The sequence below is a fragment of the Meleagris gallopavo genome, chromosome 7 (assembly GCF_000146605.3).
Source record: "Meleagris gallopavo isolate NT-WF06-2002-E0010 breed Aviagen turkey brand Nicholas breeding stock chromosome 7, Turkey_5.1, whole genome shotgun sequence".
Classification (NCBI taxonomy): domain Eukaryota; kingdom Metazoa; phylum Chordata; class Aves; order Galliformes; family Phasianidae; genus Meleagris; species Meleagris gallopavo.
In genome coordinates, this window is record NC_015017.2 from 2,678,004 (window position 1) to 2,696,583 (window position 18,580).

The 18,580-nt window shown below is 41.0% G+C and overlaps 1 protein-coding gene across 5 annotated transcripts in view; it reads right to left on the bottom strand.

Moving 5' to 3' along the window:
- The window catches only part of UBE2F (ubiquitin conjugating enzyme E2 F (putative)), a 65,403-nt gene that overhangs the window by 20,829 nt on the left and 25,994 nt on the right, over positions 1-18,580 (bottom strand). For 3 of the 5 annotated variants that reach the window (XM_031554100.1, XM_031554098.1, XM_019616888.2), the window contains 3 exons: positions 17,266-17,336; positions 13,550-13,607; positions 3,000-3,032 (listed from right to left, as the gene is read on the bottom strand). In XM_031554100.1, the coding sequence (XP_031409960.1) occupies positions 3,000-3,032; positions 13,550-13,607; positions 17,266-17,336 (162 nt within the window). The remainder of the gene's footprint in view (positions 1-2,999; positions 3,033-13,549; positions 13,608-17,265; positions 17,337-18,580) is intronic. The other 2 variants (XM_019616889.2, XM_031554099.1) reach the window with 1 other exon arrangement.

Sequence of the window (18,580 nt, forward strand, 5' to 3'; positions counted from 1 at the left end):
CAGAGGGTGGTGAGGCACTGGAACAGGTTGCCCAAGGAGGTTGTGGATGCCCCATCCCTGCAGGCATTCAAGGCCAGGCTGGATGTGGCTCTGGGCAGCCCAGTCTGCTGGTTGGCGACCTGCACATAGCAGGAGGTTGGAAGGAGATGAGCACTGAGGTCCTTTTCAAACCCAGGCCATTCTATGATTCTATCTCACATCCTCTGTACAGATCCCTGCCAAAGGTAAATGCAAACAAGTTGGGCAGTTGAAACTGAATCAAACATCAGTTAAAGGACAACAGCAGCAAGACACTCGATCTCATCTGACTGCATGCCACATACAGCCCCTATGACACCTTCCTCAGGCAGTGATGCATTTCTGTTTCAAAAGAGAGAGTTTTAAAACAAGTTTTGAAGGAACATTCAGAGTTTCAGGAAGCACAGTTGTTGATGATTTTCATTAATTAGGGTTTATTTTACTGTGAATCATAATTAAGTTTAGAACTGTGCACGGCCTGGTGATAAAGCAGGGAGAATTTCCCTAATGTCATCTACAAGAGCAACACAATTTAATTCCCTCTAAATTGGAGCAACAGACAGGAATGCTTAATGCAATGGGAAACACATGACCCAGAAGGAAAGGGAGTACAAAAACCACATGAGATAATGGCTCAAGAGGGCAAGGAGCAGAAAGAGTCAAAAACAAATCTGAATTCCATCAGTTTAATTTCAGTGAATAACTCTGAAAGGTGAAAGCGTCCAGGATTAAGAGCAAAGAAAGGCAAGCTATGGGTAACACATGAATCATCACAAAAATAATGTTGTATCACAGAAAAACCCTCTTCGGCTTGCAGACTGGACCATTTTCCTCAGCTGAAGGCTGGCCTCTGAGAGCAGAGGCATGCAATCAGTGTGAAAGGCTTATGCTGCTCTCAGACTGATTTTCACTCGCTGTCTTCAAGAAAACCCCATCAGAATCTGCATGGACCACAGAAACACATTTCCCTCCAGAAACAACACTTTCCTCCCTTTTTCAAAGCCAGCTATACAAAGCCTGATTTGTAGAAGCAGTGTAGGAGGAAAATCCAAGAGCAAGCTGCAAAGCATGGCTCTTCCAGGACACGACAAATCCCTGTAGTCTCTGATGCATGACCATCAAGTGCTGCGTCTGCCCAGACTATTTTTACGTGCAGTTGTGTAAGGGACTTCTTTGTATCTTTGTACCTCCACTGGATGGCACTTCCCTCTGGTTACTTAACATGCAGTGGGAGACTAACTGAAACACAATCACTCTTTGCTCTCCAATCTTGTAAATAGGTTGACTAAAACAGCCATCTAAACAAATGAAGCCTTTAGCAGCCGTGAAAGTGAGGTGACTGCAGCCAGTCCCAAGCTCAGTCTGCATGGGAGGTTCTAGGAACACACCGTGACTCCTGGAGATGGCGTGGAACACACTCACTGCTCTGCGACCCCAGGATACTGTCAGTCTTCTGAGCTGCAAGTGGACACTGCTGACTCATGTCCATCAGGATCCCCAAGTCACTCTCTGCAGGGCTGCTCTCAATGAGCTCTTCTCTTAGTCAGTACACATGTCTGGCACCTGGCCTTGTTGAACATCATTCAGCTCGCATGGACCAGCACATCAAGCTGGTTCAGGTCCCTGTGGGTGGCATTCCTTCCTTCTATTGTGTTAACTGCACCACTCAGCTTGGTGTTGTCCATGAACTAGCTGAGAGTACACTCAGTCTCACTATCTATATAACTGATAAAGATGCTAATGAGCACCAATCCCAAGACAGACCCCTCAAAGACACCACTCTTTACCTGGACATAAAGCTATTGACAACAACCCTCTGGCTGCAACAATCCAACTGGTTGTTTATCTGCCAAACAGAACAGCCTTCAAATCTACATTTCTCCCACTTAGAGATAAAGACGATATCAAAGCCTTGCATGAGTCCAGCTAGATCTCATCAGTAGCCCTTTCTTGGTACACCAATGCCATCATCCATCATAGAAGGCCACCAGATTGGTCAGGTACCACTTGCCCTTACTGAAGCTGTGCTGGCTGTCCCAAACTACCTCCTCATCTTGCATGTGTCTAACATGGCTTCCAGAAGGATCTACTCCATGACCTTCCTAGGCACAGAGGTGAGGCTCACTGACCTGTGTAGTTCCCTGGGTCTTCCTTTCTCTCTTAAGAATAAGAGTGATGTTTCCCTTTTTCCAGTCACCAGGGACTTCACCCGACAAGACTTTTCAAATATGTTGGAAAATGTCTTGACAACAACATCAGCCAGTTCCTCCAGAACCCCAGGATGCACACTGTCTGGCCCCAGACTTGTAAACATTCAGCCTCATGAGGCAGTCTTGGACTTCCTCTACTCCTACAGCGGGAGGAATTCTGCTCCTCCCAAAACCCCACCTAGAGGTTCAGGGACATGAGAGGATTGGGAAGCCTGACTAGCAGTGAAGATCAAGGTAAAAAAACTCATTGAGTATCTCAGTCTTCTCAATGTCTGTTCATTCCAGTTCTCCTTATTTGCAGAGAGGATACATTCTCCTTTGCCTTTTTCTTCTGACCAACCTATCTTCTTGTTGTTTTTCATACTGCTCACAAAGTTAAATTCCAGCTGTGCCTTGGCTTTCCTGATCCCATCTCTGCACATCTGGAGGGCATTCCTATATCCTTCCCAGGGCACCCATCCCCGATTCCACTGGCTATACTTTCCCCTCTTACCCTTCAATTTGACCAGCAAGTCCCTTAGATAGCGTAACTCATTATCAAAGTATCCCATAATAGATTGCAACCAAAAGGAAAAACAATCTACAAAAACATGATCATTAGAGATCATCTGTACACATCCTGCAGTTAAAGAGGTACAAACTGATTTTCTAGTTGTGCAACACCTACTGAGGCCAAAGGGGTAAAGACCTCAAGAGGCAACATTAAGTGAGGCTGAAACCACACAAGGCAGACAGAAAGAACGTGGATTTGCAAAGGATTCATTTACTTACAGTAAATAAAGAGTTTAATCCCCAGACAACATCCTGCAAGGGAAAAGCAGAGTCAGTTAGGCATGCATTTCAGGTGTTCCAAACAAGCTGATGAGCTTTCTTTTTCTACTAGCTCATTAACTTACTGGAAATCAAATCAAGATTAAGCTTTACTAATTTAAATCAAAATAGTGGAAAATCTTCCACATCTCACGGATGCCTGAAATGTCAAAGTTTCCAAACCCCAAACACTGAATATTCAAATACAACTTCAGATTTTCCTTATTCCTGATGCTTCTCTGCCCAAGGAAAGGAACAGTAACTTACATGCCACCACCTGACGACCTCACAGCTTAGTTCAAATGATGGGTATACAACTTAATTTAGCAATCTGTTCTTAAAAATAAAAGAATTAAAATAATGACAGACAAATATTCAAGTCAGTGTCACGACAGCACCAAGATTTAGGTGTAGAGAGATACCATCCTTGCTTATAAGCATCTATTTAAAAAGAACTGAATAGAGAGGATTTGCAACTGCTGCAAATAAGAAGATTAAGGGTAAACTGACTCTAAAAGTCCCCTTATTCGGTGCCATCAAGCACAGCCTGTTTTGAGGGTATGCATCTCAAGGAGAGTCCATTACCACTGACATAAGAGCCCATATCCTCAGTTACAAGCCTCAAAAACTAAGTAAACAAACGAGATCCAATTCCTACAGAAGCAGACTCAAAGGGATCACCCACCACCAGTTTGAAGGCTTTCAAGAGAAAGGATTCTGAAATCACATAACCAAGCTACCCTACTGCAAACTCTTGGGGAAATCTGCATTCCCTCAAAGTGACATCCAGTTATGTCCTAAGTAAAAGACACAATGTCAGCATTATGACAACAGCCTCCTACGAATCCCTCCTGCTTTGATCTTGCATGAACAACCTGCTCGGTGCAGGTTTTAATGACACAAAGCTGAAACGATCAGAGCATTTCTAGTTTCTGCATCTTCTGATAATAGGACCTCTGAAATCATCTGGTGTGGCAGAGATCGACTCTTTCAAATGTACTTCTCATCTTCAATGGCAGCACAAACTACAAAAAAAGGGCACATTTGAGTTACCTCATTGAATCCAACTGCTCCATTATGAACTGCACCTCATACAAGTGTTGCAACTCAAGACAGAAATGTAATTTTATCAAATTATTCCGCATGTCATTCAATAAACCCAATATTTTTAAGTTTACCTAAATTGCTTCCTAATTCTCAGTTGCTGAAACACAGTTTTAAGACTCTGGAATCCTGGACTTGTTATTTAATTCAAGCTGGCTTTGCAGAGAATTCTATCCAAAAACTCCCAACAGAATAAGAAAAAAACCTCTGTAAGGCTGTAACTTTTCAGACTGCTTTGCATTTTTATGGTCATCCTAGTGACCAAAAAGTGTAGAAAGATTACTGTTATTACTGAACAAATGGTGTGAAAATCTTAATATTATTTCTGACCTGTTTCCACCTATGCAAGTTTTATGACGTGCTGGATTCATTTTATACCCTTGCACGGTTCCATAAAAAATAATGCTAAACTACTACTAGAGGACAATGCTATTTGTAATGAGCTTGAGACTAGCCCAGATTTAAATCCAGGATATTAAGACAGGGAAGTGGGATGGAACAGCTGAGAGGCAGTGAAGCAAGTATTTAATATTTGAGGAACTTGACACTGTTGTACTGCAAAAGTAATCACTTTGCTCTACTGACTTCAGCAGAGCTGCTTGCTGCATGCAGATGAGCAACTTGCCTGAATGCTCAATGTTCCCCTGACTATCTGAAAGGATTTGCAAGCTACCAAACAATAGATACTGACAGATTTAACCGTTAAAAAAGCTAAGCTTCTGTTTTCTCTTAATGTAACAAAGCATTATTCTTGGCTACAAACATTGGCTACTGAACTTCCAGTCTGAATACTCCAAAAGCAGAAAGTTAACTCTATATAGAGAATTTTAATGATCATCACACAGCAGGAGGGTTGGAACTAGATGACATTTGAGGTCCCTCCCAATGCAAGCCATTCTATGATCCAGGTAGGGCAGATTGCCTTTAAAATGTTAAGGATCTATAGCTTTACGCTGCTTCACTTCTTTAACACATTTCCCACTCCCCAGACTTTGCTGCTATGGAAAAACTACCTTTAAAAGGAGAACTGAGCGTAGGAACTGCATGCTCACATTGAGTATATCTGGGCTAGACCATTTCCTTTACAATGCTTTTTTCTTTTTTGGTCTGTTTTCTTCCACGTGCTTAACGTGGTTATGGGGTGGTGGGTTTTAAATACTCCACTACTAGGTTAATTTGGAAGATTCAACTATCATACTCAAATCAAAGAGCAAGGGTTAACCTCCCCAGCAGAGCAGTGCATGGTTAAATCCAGCGTACAAATGGAAGAAGGTATAACGAAGGAAATATGCTCCTTCTCACAGGACGATGATGTCAATGTAAGAAATTCAGCAGATCAGACTTAGAAAAAACACTTTACAATTGCCTCTTTTCGTTCTCGGGCATTTTTGTGCTGCCTTTGAGTGAAAAGTTGCTTGAAATCCCTTCCCCCAGGTTTATTCACAGCATACCAAATGAGGGAATTATAAATCTGCCCTGCAGCAACACTGAAAGGTCAAGAGCAAAGAGGCAAAACGCTAAGTACGGCTTTTGGAATAGCCTCTCCCCAGCCCAGGGACTCTCAAAGCCTTGTGTTTGTAGGAGGTCCTAATTCAGTTAGTCACTAAATATGCACAAGTGGCAGTTCTCACAAGCTCTTTACAAAAGCGATGCCATTGAAACCATGTCAGAGACAAGTGTTTAGCTGTTCTTTCGGATGTCTGGAAAAAAAAAACACCAAAAAAACCAACCACACAGCAGTTCTTTTGAAGAGAGAGTCAACATGTATTTCGTAAATGAAGGTTTTCCCCTAGCAGGCACAGTATATTTACTACACTAATTTAAGCAGGGAACAAGCCAGACAAAAGCAGCTAATGAACTTCCAATCAAAAGCAACTTCCTCAGAGATTCAAGGAGAATTTCTGATCTAATAGACTAATTAAATTAAAGCTCGCCGCTAAACCATTCTTACGTGCAAATACTTTAATCTGCTCAGATCAATGAAAAAAGCACCGATCATCCATACAAGCAGATGTCTGATGGGAGGTTTTAAAAAAACTGAGTAGTTAAGTCCAATGCAACACCACGGCAAGCTTTGGGCACTGCCATTTAGGGGCACACCTGCAAACAGTATGCTGAAATCTGGGGGCTGCTCTCTCCTGCCTGCAGAACTGCCCAAGATGGTCTTCCAGCTCCATTCCCCTTCTTCTCTCAGTTCTAACCGAGCACAGCATCCTTCTCTCTTCACTGCAGGCTAGAGAACCACACATGCTAGTCCATCTTCCTTAGGGTTTACAGAACTCCTCTGCCCCTTCCGTGTGCCTCCACAACCATTCTGGATTCTTCCCTGCGAATCACCGCTCTTTAACTGACTGTAGAAATCTTACTGCCAGTCTACAAGGTTAGAAAAATACGGCATGCTCTAATTCCAGAGACAGTAGGCACTTCTTCATGGATTCAGCATCCCTGGAGGAGTTCAATAAAAGGGTAGATGTGGCACTGAGGGACACAGTCAGCAGGCATGGTGAGGATGGGCTGAAAGTTGGACTAGGTGATCTTAGAGATATTTTCTATGATTCTATAAACTGCGTATTTGGAAGAAGACTGCTTAGGGAAGAAGCGTGTTTTTGGTAAGTGAAGAATCACAGAACAGAATCACAGAATCATTAAGGTTGGAAAAGATCATCTAGTCCAACCCCAATCCATTCCCACTAAACCACATCCCTCAGTGCCACATCTACGCTTTTCTTGAGCATCTCCAGGGATGGTGACTCCACCACCACCCAGGGCAGCCTGTTACAGTAACTCTCCACTCTTTCAGAGAAGGAATGTTTCCTAATATCCAACCTGAAGCTTCGCTTGGCACAACTTAGGGCCCTTCCCTCTTGTCCTATCACAGTTACCTGGGAGAAAAGGCCAACTTCCATCTTGCCACAACCTCCCTTCAGAGAGTTGTAGAGAGTGATAATGTCACCCCTGAGCCTCCTCTCGTTTAACATTGCCTCTCCCTGTCCTGCTCCTCTATAACCTTGCATGTAACACTACTGAATATCTTGCTAAATTCCTACGTCAGCTAAAACACCACTTTCACCCACAATAAGGTGGTATTCTTCAGTCCATCCCAAGGGCCACGTTAATTTTCACTTGCCTGCAGTCCCAGCTCATGCTTCCCACCCAAACATAACAACAGCAGCTCACTTAGAGGGCTCTGGGTAATTTAAATGGCATGAGCTGCTCCAGTTAGCAAACACAAAAAAAAAACAAAAAACAACAGAAGGAAGGCTGGAAAACGATTTCTTCTGTGCTCAAATATACTGGAGAGAAGAAAATAGGAACAATTATGGTTTGTTCCTTTCCTAGATGAAGACAGCTGTGAATTGCCAAGCATGCAGGAGCACTTCACTGAAATCCCCCACTTTTGCTCCTGACTCCTTGACATTTGTCCCCAGCCTTACCTTGGAGCAAGCAGATAATGCTTTGTAAATCGTTCCCAGGGGAACTCTGCACTAGTTCTTAATGAACTACGCTACAGCGATTACGAACACTGGAGCGATCGCCCTCCGGAGACCAGTCTACTCAACTGATTAAAGTCAATGCAAATTGCATATTCAGAAATCAACAATTTGGGGAAAACAAGCATGGTTTAATTAGACTTACAATGTACTACGCTGTTCCACGAAATCACTCACAAAATATGCCAGTGATAACAGCAACTGTGTTTAAAGCACGGATTTCAGCTTTGCCACAGCCATTTAATGCAGAGAATGAAAATTGCTGCAAATTCTTTATGAAGCAAAGGTTATCAGAGGACACAGAGTTGTGTTTTGTCACTGTTTTTGGCACGTACAGAGAGAAAATAAATCCTGACAAGCAGATTTATAAAATCAAAATACAATACAATGCACCCCTTGCAGAAAAACTTCCTAAAGATTATTATGGGAAAACTGTACTAATGTCAGATCTACACTGAGATCACATTCAGTGCCTCGTAACTTAACGAATACAAGGTGAAGTTTTTGTCTGCAGCTTATTCAATTTTTAGAGCTGGAGAAGAAAGAGGAAGAAGCAAGTGAGGCAACAATGGACATTTTAAGCACTTTAGGGAGCAAAGGTATTGAAAATCCAGCAATTCACACTGCTCTTTTCTTTAGCTGACTTCCTTCAGAGAGGGAGACAAGATCCACTGAAAGGCACCTTGTGGCAAGTCGTGCCTTTTTGCAATAGCTACAGCTACCTACCTCAATTGTGATCGTCCAAGATGCTCAGAAAGCACTACAAGAGCAAAATCTCCCTCGCAATTTGGCTTTCAGTGAACATGTGCCAGGCTTGCCCAGCCCCAGGTGCTAATCAGCCCCACAGCATTCCCACAGAGCTGTCAGGAACACCTCAGTCTTGCACAGCAAGGGCAAACCAGAGATGTCCTCGGCAAAGCAGCACGGGGTCTGCACTGTGTGGCACTGATGGATCTGGTGGTGGTCGGTTCAGACTAAATTATGGAGCAGAATCCCGTGTCCCCACTTTCAGTGTGCTGATTGAAGTCGCAGAGCAGTTCCGGTGCAAGGGAAATCAGCTACTGGCTGTGCTAGAGTGGGGGATAAACACACTGCATCTAGGAATGCAGCCTCTACAAGCACGTGCTTGGAGATTTTTGCACACAGCTGGCAGACACATTACAAGGTGGGATTTGAATAAATCAACAGTGGAACCCAAATCAGGAGTGATTCTACTGCCATTACAGCAAACAGCATTATCATAATGCTGGCTGTGAAAGAGGTACCATCAGCAGCAAGAATTAAATTAGAATGGCACAGAACATACAGGCTTACTCTTCTTCCCTTCATCTTGAAGACACTGACAGTTATTGTCTGCTGAAAATACTCCTCTACACTAATTACACAAAATCCTGACAGCAGACCACCCATTTTCATTAAGACAACGAATGAAAGTTTTGTGCTCACACCAAGGCTTTTAAGAACTACACAGCTTTGTGCTTAAATGCTGGTAAAGGCAAATAATAAGTGAAGTTCCTCTCATTTATTTCTCCAAGATTATAGGTTGTCATTTGCATGACTGCAAACAAAGTATCTTTACTGCCTGTGGACAAAAGCAAAACTAATACAACAAATAGGAGATATTTTCCCATTTACTCATAAACGCTAATTAAATAAGTAAGCCTCTTATGAATAAACTTCAATTAATGACAGGTTATTATAAATTATTCTTGAAGCCTTTAATATCTTGTAGATTAGATTATTTAGTAACACAAACAGCTATCTGAAGATACTGGAAATGAATTCCTGGAAAACATACCATTTTCCTACAGGTTGCTGTAAGAAGCTGTTTGCACAGCTACAGTTCAAGGGAACCTTGAGAATTCCCACTCCTGTTCCTGACTACTGACAGAAATAAAACATGACAAAAGCAACATTTTAAAGCATGGTAAGAACTGAAAAGTATAAAAATTTGAGCAGTAAACAAGAAAATAGCCCTCCAGTTATCTGAAACTCGCTGTAGCTCCGCCTGAATAGGGAACCCACCCAAATTCTCCTTGTGGACATTCATCAGACATTTTAAAATACTGTTTTTAACATTACCATGCTCTGCCCTGCAGAGTCAGCGTTGCACAGCAGTGCCTTGATTATTTTTATGGTTCATAAATCAGTCACTGACCAATTTCCAGTTATAGTTTGTTGGAGATAATTGCAGAAGAAACAGTTTGACTTTTAGAACCAATTAGGCAATCACAATACGTGGATTTTTTTTTCAGCTCAATCACCCGAGATAATTTTACAGCAAAGTCAAAACAAGCATTTCAGACAAAGCTGATGAGCACGAGGGAGGCCTGGCTTAACCAGGCAGCTGGGTCGTGGTGAGCCAGGCACAAGGAGGTGTGTGCTGAGGAGCAGCAGGAGCTGCTGCAGCATTCTGGGTTCAGAATCGAAACTCCTGATGGTGGAAAAAGCAAGGTATTAAAGCAATAGCACTGTTATTTCATAACAAGCTTTTAAAAACTGCTACCTTTAGAGAAATGAAAATCTGAGAGCAGAATGAATTAAAACAACCTCTTTGATTTCCACCTGGAAAGCTCCAGCTTTGTCTATAAGACCTAGAAACTGAACAAAAGGAAGCTACTTGGAGAGACTCAGCCTAAAGTAACTTCTGCAGTCCTCAACTTCATAGATACTCTGTTTTAGAGGGGAAAGTATGCAGTAAAACCATGCAAAACCTCACAGCACAGAGACAGAACGGTAAGCAAGCCCCTGCAGCTAACTCATAAAATAATGAATGACTGCACTGAAATATCAGTCTAGAAGCACTGCATCTCTCTTTGTATACTCCATAGCCTGTGAGGCAAGCTTCCAGATTTTTACTTTTATTTTTTAAGAATTTAGAATTCAGGAGTGTTTCTATGGATAAAGAAAATATTTACAACTGCATCAGTGGTGATAAAAAAAAAAATATACAGAGAGATTCTTTTAAAACATTCCCCATAACCTTTTTCAGGGTTAAAACTCAACTTGCTCCATCTAACACAGGAATTCAAGAAGACCACACACGTCACTGCCTTCATAGCACACAGGCTGCAGTTCCCAGTGGTCCATGGAAACCTTCCCATAACAGGAAGAACTGGAAGACAGCACCATGCTCAACACTTGGTAACTCCGACAGAATTCAGTTGTGAATGAGATGGCAACAAGTGAAGCAAAATGCCAGGATACAGAACTCAGAGAGCCTTTTATTCCCCCCCCTTATGAATTATGTACGCTGCCAGAACACATTTTATCAGGTAATCTTCACAGTTTTTTTCGGCTTGTTGTCAGAAAGTCAAAAGGTGCAATCTGAATGCCTCTTCACGTTGCTCCCAATTTGATACTGTAAGTATTAAAAAGGTCACAGTAACTTATTTTGAAGGATTTTTCATTTAAGAGCTCTGCTGCCACCACTAGGATATGGAAGATGAGACAATCTAAAACTTCCAAAGCCTTCTGAAAGGTTAAGAGTATATCATACAGATGGACATAGCATGCAGCAGCAACCTAAGGCAAAACTGGCTTAGTTTGTGCATGTGGCTTTTGAGGTTGGGTTTTTCTTTTGTTATCTATTTAAGTGGCTTTATTAATGCATGCAGAATGGCCGCAGTGGTGACACCTGACAGTATTTGTCATCAAAATCCAATATGTCTCTTGCATTCTCCAACAAAAAGCTGTGGCAGCATTTTAGAGTATTTGACAAAGTAGGGCACTGCTCCTTCCTACAAAATCACATCACTCCACATAATGTTCTGGTCTATAGTGAACACGTACCTACCTCAGAACGATTCATGTCTATGCAAAAGTAACTTGTTTGGAGATAAACCTGCACAATTCTGTATGTTCCATCTGAGGACTGTAATTGGTCTGTAATCTGAGCACTTGGAGACTAATCAAACTAATAGCACTGTTCTGGAAATGGGGCTTGCAGCTTCCCAGCATCCCTAAATGGCTATTTCTGCTTGACTTTTGTGAAGCTACAGAGGCAAAACATGGAAGTCAGGTACTTCCTGTGGTGGCACTGCAAAACCACACAAAGCCATCGCAGAACAAGTGAGGGAACGCTGACTGAAACTGCATGCTTAAAATGGGCCCTCTGAAAACAAAACCTGAAGTCAGACAAACTTCACAAGTTTTAAGCTATGAAATTTGAGGTGCTTCGATGCCCATGGGGAGTAATGAAACCCAGAGGGGATGCTAGATTTTAATTTACAGAGGGTAAAAACACCCTAAATTGCTTCATAAAGCTCATTAATTTGACTCTTCTGGCAACTGAGAACTAGGATGTTTCCTCTATGAAATTAATCACATGCAATTAGTAAACTGATGCAAGAACAGAGCGGAAAAGAAAAGTAATACATATTTTCCTAACCTTACTGAGGATAGGAAGTTAAAGACAGTGTCACTAATTATTCCTACCCACAGTCTCAACATGAAACACTATTTTAATCCTCCTAAGATACCATAAATAAAGCTAGGAGAAGAGATAAGAATGTATGCACATTCTTGTCAAGCTGTAACACTGGTATAGGAATTTTCTAATTGTCTTAAGCTTAAACATTTGTAGTCCAAAAACTTTCTCTGGGAATGAAATAGAGAAACAAGAACAGAAGCAGTGTATTGAATTACCTAATGTCTCAATTTAAGCTAATTTTCAAACAGAAACATAAGAGAGAAGATAAAGTATGCTTACTGATGAAAAATAAGCAAAGAGTATTTAAAAAACATAAAACAACACATGCTGGTTCCACTTTCCAGAAAATCAGACAGCTCATAAAGACATTTTAGAGATTAAAAGGAGGAAGACACAGATCTCATTCATAGTTAGAAAAAGCAAAGCAAGTATTAGACAAAAATTCTAAATCTGGCTTTTGAAAAGAAACAGTTGACATGCTCACCCCACTATCAACCTAGCTAATGCTCTTTAGGAACAAATTCTAGCAGGTTTCCTAGTAAAAGCTGGAGAGATTTTTACTCAGTGCTCTGCAAGACTCTTCTGACAGCGAGGTCATGGAGCAGCAAACGGACAACGGAGTGCTTTCTGTATCGGGACGAGAGCACTCATTGCACTGAGGCACTCTTGGGGAGACTGTCACAAAGGATGTATCTTTCAGCCAGGAACTATGGCTCTGAATTTTTTAACACTGCCCAGCTGTTGTGGGACTGACCTCAGATGCCATTCTGCAATCATGGTGGCAAAACTGCCATCAACTTCACAAGGGGCAAATTCTACTTACATTGTGGTGACTCGAGTAACGTGACTTCGAGGCAAGCTTACAGGGCAGAGGCAGTTATTTCCCTGCTGGAATTACTAGAACAGGCAGGAGCAGCCTGCTTATGCAGTACTGAAATGTGGATGTGTTTCTCAGCAATTCCAACACTGGGGATGAAACGCGATTCAAGGCAAAGCAGTAACTACAGTCTAATTCTATGTTCCACATGGCGTTTCTCCCAAATGCATTGTGCCTTTTAGTCTTCCAAGGAAAAAATGTTCTTAAGACAGCCTGCTGGCTTGTCAGAACTGTCGACACAATGGAAATTGGAAGGGTTATGGATTACTGTTAGTCCTGCTCACAGCATGCTCTTCTATTTGTTGCCTGGGTAAAAAGACCACCAAGAAATCAGACCACCCTTACTGAAAGTGGTTTCTCAGGGTCACTGTAATCATATCATCCCACAAAACTTGTTATCACTCAAAGCAGCCACGCTAGAAATAGACAACATTTCTATATTTGGTTAGCACAGTAATTGTTTCAGTACTGCCACCAGCTTGTTGAAAGACAAAAAACACAACAGTTGTTCCTAGAGCAAACTGCATTTATCTGACTCCTTGCAAGTCCGTAGAAGTATTTTAAAATATTATCTAGTTTGCTGTATGTATCTAAAAGTAAATAGTACCTTTAATGTTCTAGTTGGAGCCCAGCCAGTGCCATCAATTGAATGTTCTCTCAATAAACTGAAAAAAAGACAAACATATTACACACTGTAACTTCTAGTTAGAGAAACTTTGTCAGAAGTCTTCTCAGAAAGCTTTAACAACTTTGGAAGAAATTGCCATGTTAGTATTACATCTCTCTTGCACTCTACCTAGCATCAGGACTTTTAAAAGCACAAAAATCGGTATGTTGTCTAAGAATTACATTCTTCACACAGCTCAGCTTGGTCAAAAATCAAATTATTTTAAGTATATACGAAGCGTGACAGCAGTCCTTATGGCAGTCCCAACACCAAGCCTTTATTTACCCCTGAATGCACAGACACACACACGTGCTCCATTTCAAAACATGCTCATCTGTAGTGAGCAGGCAGTTCCTGCAGCATGTCCTGCCTCCTACCACATCTGGCATAGCTCAATCCCTCCAAGAGGATATTTTTTGGAGGCATATCTGTTTACCAGAGTGAATTATTATCATCCTCTCTTCTGTACAAGGACTGCAGCTTCTTAAAATCAGGGATAGGAAAATGAAATAGCTCTGGTCTTTCCTACGTGCACATGTATGAATTTTACCTGACCTGCACACTGTGCTATGTAATAAGGCCACTGAAACTGTTGAGTCATTTACAAGATGAAAGAGTTGAGGTGTATTCAGTTGGTCAGACTCTCCTGGAGCTCTTAAGTTAAAACATCAGCAGACATGAGAAGTAAAAGTATTGGAGACTGGAGCATAACTAAGAAACACCACAAGTGCTGATAAACTGAGAAAAGCAGAAGTCTCACTCTTGTGCATGAAAGCAAACTTGATAATCTGAGAAACTCCTGTGAACATCATTTCACAATTGACTTCCTCTGTTAAGAAGCAATCTAAAACTGAAAATTCACACAGCAAAGTAATAAAGCACAAGAATTTATCAGTAGCAATAGCTTCTACTGCTAACATGATAGGGTTAAAGTTAAATACTCTAAAGTTATTCATTTTGCAGGGGTTTTTTTGCAGTACTTCATGTTCCCTTTAAGAGTTTAGGAAGAAGATGAACGGACCAAGTATCCCATCTTAACCACGTTGCTAATCCCATGTCAGTGCCTTTGAAAAGATAAAACGTGCCTCTACCACCAACAGCGCCCAAAACTATTTTCAAAAACATTAAAAAAATACGTTTGGGCTTTTATTTTTGTTCATGTTATGAAAGTACAAGCAAAAATGATGCTGAACAAGGAAGAGCCAAGGTTTTCAGGTTTTGAGGAAATAATGGACCTTATAAGCTCTCTTTTTCTCCTTAAAGTTTTGCTGCAGTACTTTCCTTTACTTTACCATACAGCCCACAGTGAGCTTAAGAGCTAAGAATAAGTGAACGCGTACAAAAAAAAAAAGCATGCAAGTATCAACTGACAGAGCTCCAAGCACCTGAGAACACCAGCCAAACCTCATTAACACCCCTGCAGCTCCCAAAGCCTCTCTCTCTGTGCGAATCTCCAGCTGGGGATGCTCAGCAGCCAGGACTGAAGAGAAGACACTCTTTTCTCATGGAGCTTTGGCAGGAAAGCAATGCAGACAGATAAGCCTAGCTCTGCCTCGTATTTCAGATTTGCTGATATAACCTATTCTAAGAGCAGCACCCTCTTTCCTCCTATAGATCAGAAACAATCATTTTGCCCCTAACCAAAGCCCTTCCCCAGCACAGGGTGCCTAGAGAAACCACATCTTGTGTTCTCACCATACAGCAGAAGCACAGCTACAAAGCAGCAAAACTTCAGAGTGGTTAAGCTTTTCCAAAAGCTAATGGGGTCAAGGAGAAAAAAAAGCTAAAGAAAGGGAAATCGCATCAACAGATATAAAATAAAATCAGGGATATGTATCAGAAGTTTTATTATTAGGAAAATGTTGAACTGGTGTATGTAGTAAGCATATTCTTTCTAGATATCTTGGTGTTTCCAAGCAACATCCACAAGTATGGTCCAGATCTGAGTGACTGCAAGAATGCTTTTTGTGCCCCAATCTATTACACTTGACTCAAGTTTAATCATTTACTGTGTTTTAATTAGGAACGATTACACACTGTGGTGTAAGGTATGCTCAGAAGAAAACAGCTGGAAAAATACTGATAAGGAATTACTTCTGCTTTAATAAGTACCCAAAGATATTTCTATATGAAGACTCTGAGAGAAGCTGATTGCAGGTACTATATATAGATTGCATTCTCCATTATAGCAGGCATAGAGCAGTCTGGGTTATTTTAGATTTCCCATCTAAATGGTAAGACATTTCAAAGGTTTAATGTGCTTAAGTATCTGACAATCAAATAAAGCTGACATTTCAGTGCAGATGCCAAAGAAATGACTTCACTTCATTAACCAGAATTAAGATGTTCCAACACTACATTTGTCTGACATAATTAAAATCATTTGAAGAATAGACACACTGAAACATCCTCGAGAGTGCGAGGAGGCTTTGTTTAATCTCAAAAGATACAGCCCTATAGTCAAAGCTTAAACTTTTACCTATCTATTGGTGTCCAGTATTTCCTGTTCACTGTTTCTAAACACTTCATCCATTACCTTGCCTTTACTTCAGCTTGTTGATTAACAGCATCCAGGTTCTCTCCAATGACCAAGTATCCACCACCACCCTTCAATGGCACCAGCTTCTCAGAAGCATGGAGCACACCACTAAGACTAAAAGCACTGGTATTAGCTCTCCAGCTGCTACCAACCAATGAGCCCAAGAGCTGCCCACCAAGGGAAAAAGGGAAAAAGGTTACCCTGTGAAAGCTTTGTTTGCACCAGGACCTTGTATTTCAAATCTAAAGGACACAAAATATATCTTTCTAAGCACTGCTTTGCTACATGTGGTGGCAACTGTTTTGGATTTTCAGAACAGCTTTCAATCTTACTTATTTTCACTGCTCATGCTTCATTTAGTATTTCTTTCATGTTCCATTAACTTGAGAAATGACAGTCCTGCTTCTCACTTCTGTTTATGTTCAGCTTCTAGCCAATTTCATCATTGGGTACACAAGATGAAATACTGAAATCACAAAGTTTCTGGAACTGATTTTGAAGAGGAAACATTTACTAGAAAAACATGCCAGCAGTGTAGCTGTGTCCCTTTGGCAAAGGTCAGCTTTTGGGCTTCATACCCCACCTTATGTTCCCCCAACTCTGTTTTCTTATAACCAGCATCCGTCTTTCAGTAAATGTTATATGTGAAAATAAATAAATATTGAATAGTTACTGTAAAGTTAAACAGATATATATATTTTTTCCTTTCTGAAAAACAGTTTCCAAGCACTAAACTCATATAGGCATTAAAGGCATTAACAGAGCAAAGCCTTCAGCCTTCTCAGGGCTTGAAAATTATTCACCTATAAGGAGAGGAAAAAGGGGAAAGGGGGAAAGGGGGAAAGAGGGAAAGGGAAGAAGTCGTGTCCAGATTGGATGTTACACTTTTATCCTAAACAAAACTTAAAGTTAAGTCTGAAATTGAAGAGCCAGGTTCTACCCACCACCTATTGCACAGCAAGAATACTTTCTGTATGTTTCTATGTTCTTAAGGGCCACATAGTGGTCTGATTTCTAGAAACCATTGACAAAAGTAAGTGACTTGAAAATTACATACAACATTTCATCACACAGAAAGACCTTCAGGATAAAAAAAAAAAAAGAATGCTGTTGTTACCTTAAGCAGATTTCTCCTGTTTCTGTGATGTTTGGATGCCAGATTCTCGTCAAGCATTTTACTTTCGGAGGCTGCCAGGACAGAAAACAAAAAATTACAGTGTTATTCTTCAAAATAAAGCCAAATCACGGTTACAAGTCACAGAACTGAAAAGGGAAATATATTTGATGCTCACAGCATAGGTCTGTATGCTAAAGATCCTGACAATATAACTGCAGGAGATACACCAGCTTTCTCTGTCCTTTTAGCTTCTTTCTACTCTTTACTAATGATGGGGCTTTTCTTTTTAAAGAAAGACAAGAAAATTCATTCTCCTCTCTTGTCTCCTTCAAGGGAAACAAAACAAAACCAGGTTAGTCTCTTAAGCACTGTTTCAGCGTATCAGCTCCTGTTCAGAGCTGGATAGGAGTACAAAGAAGGGCAGTCATATCCAAACTGAAGATGCTAATGTGAAAAGCAACCCAATTTATTTTTTAGGTAAGGTCACTGGAATGTTGAATTAGACAGCGAGTTCTGAAACGCGGATTCTTAAAATACAGTTTCATTTGCTCTAGTTTTGTGAAGTAAATAAAGAGCAGGTCATAAAAATGCTGGTAGCTTAGCAACAGCACCTTATTCCATCCCTGTTCTCCAAATTACGATTTGCAGCTTTCAATCAGGCAGATAATTTCTTACAGTAGCATACTGTAAGACCAACACAGACCAGAACCTGTCAGAACTTCAATTAAATCTGCTATTATAAATGTGGAGCTATTTTCCCCCACTGCTTCCCAAGAAGTCTTCAGTCAGGAGAGAAAACAGCTCTAATAGCTGTATCTGCATAGCAGCATGCTGTGTTCTGTCTCACTGCTTTGTTCTCAATTCTCCAGCATCATCTTAGGAATGTATTTAGATGTTATCCACTTAGCCCAGCTCCTTGGAGAAAAGGTAAGAGCGCACACATGATACCAACCTACCGAGAAAACATCTGCCCAGCACTGAAAGAAATCATCACCAAAGTACAGCTACAGTTTACAGCATAGACATCAGCTTTTCTCCATGAACATTCACATCTGTCCAACTGCTGCTCAACACTCAGCCCTCAGGAGGCATCTGTGGCAGTGCCGGATCACAGGAGTACTGAATAATGAGTGGCATGCAGAAAAGTCTGACTTTTTACCTTCCAAATCCACAAACGTTCACCTTAGAAGTTCTCTGACAGCTACACCCTCATATTGTTTTGAAAGATCATGCCTAGTTCTCAAAAAAAAATAAAGAGAGGAAAGCAGCAGTACTTATTCCACCTGGTGACACCAGATAAAAGAGCATATTTTAT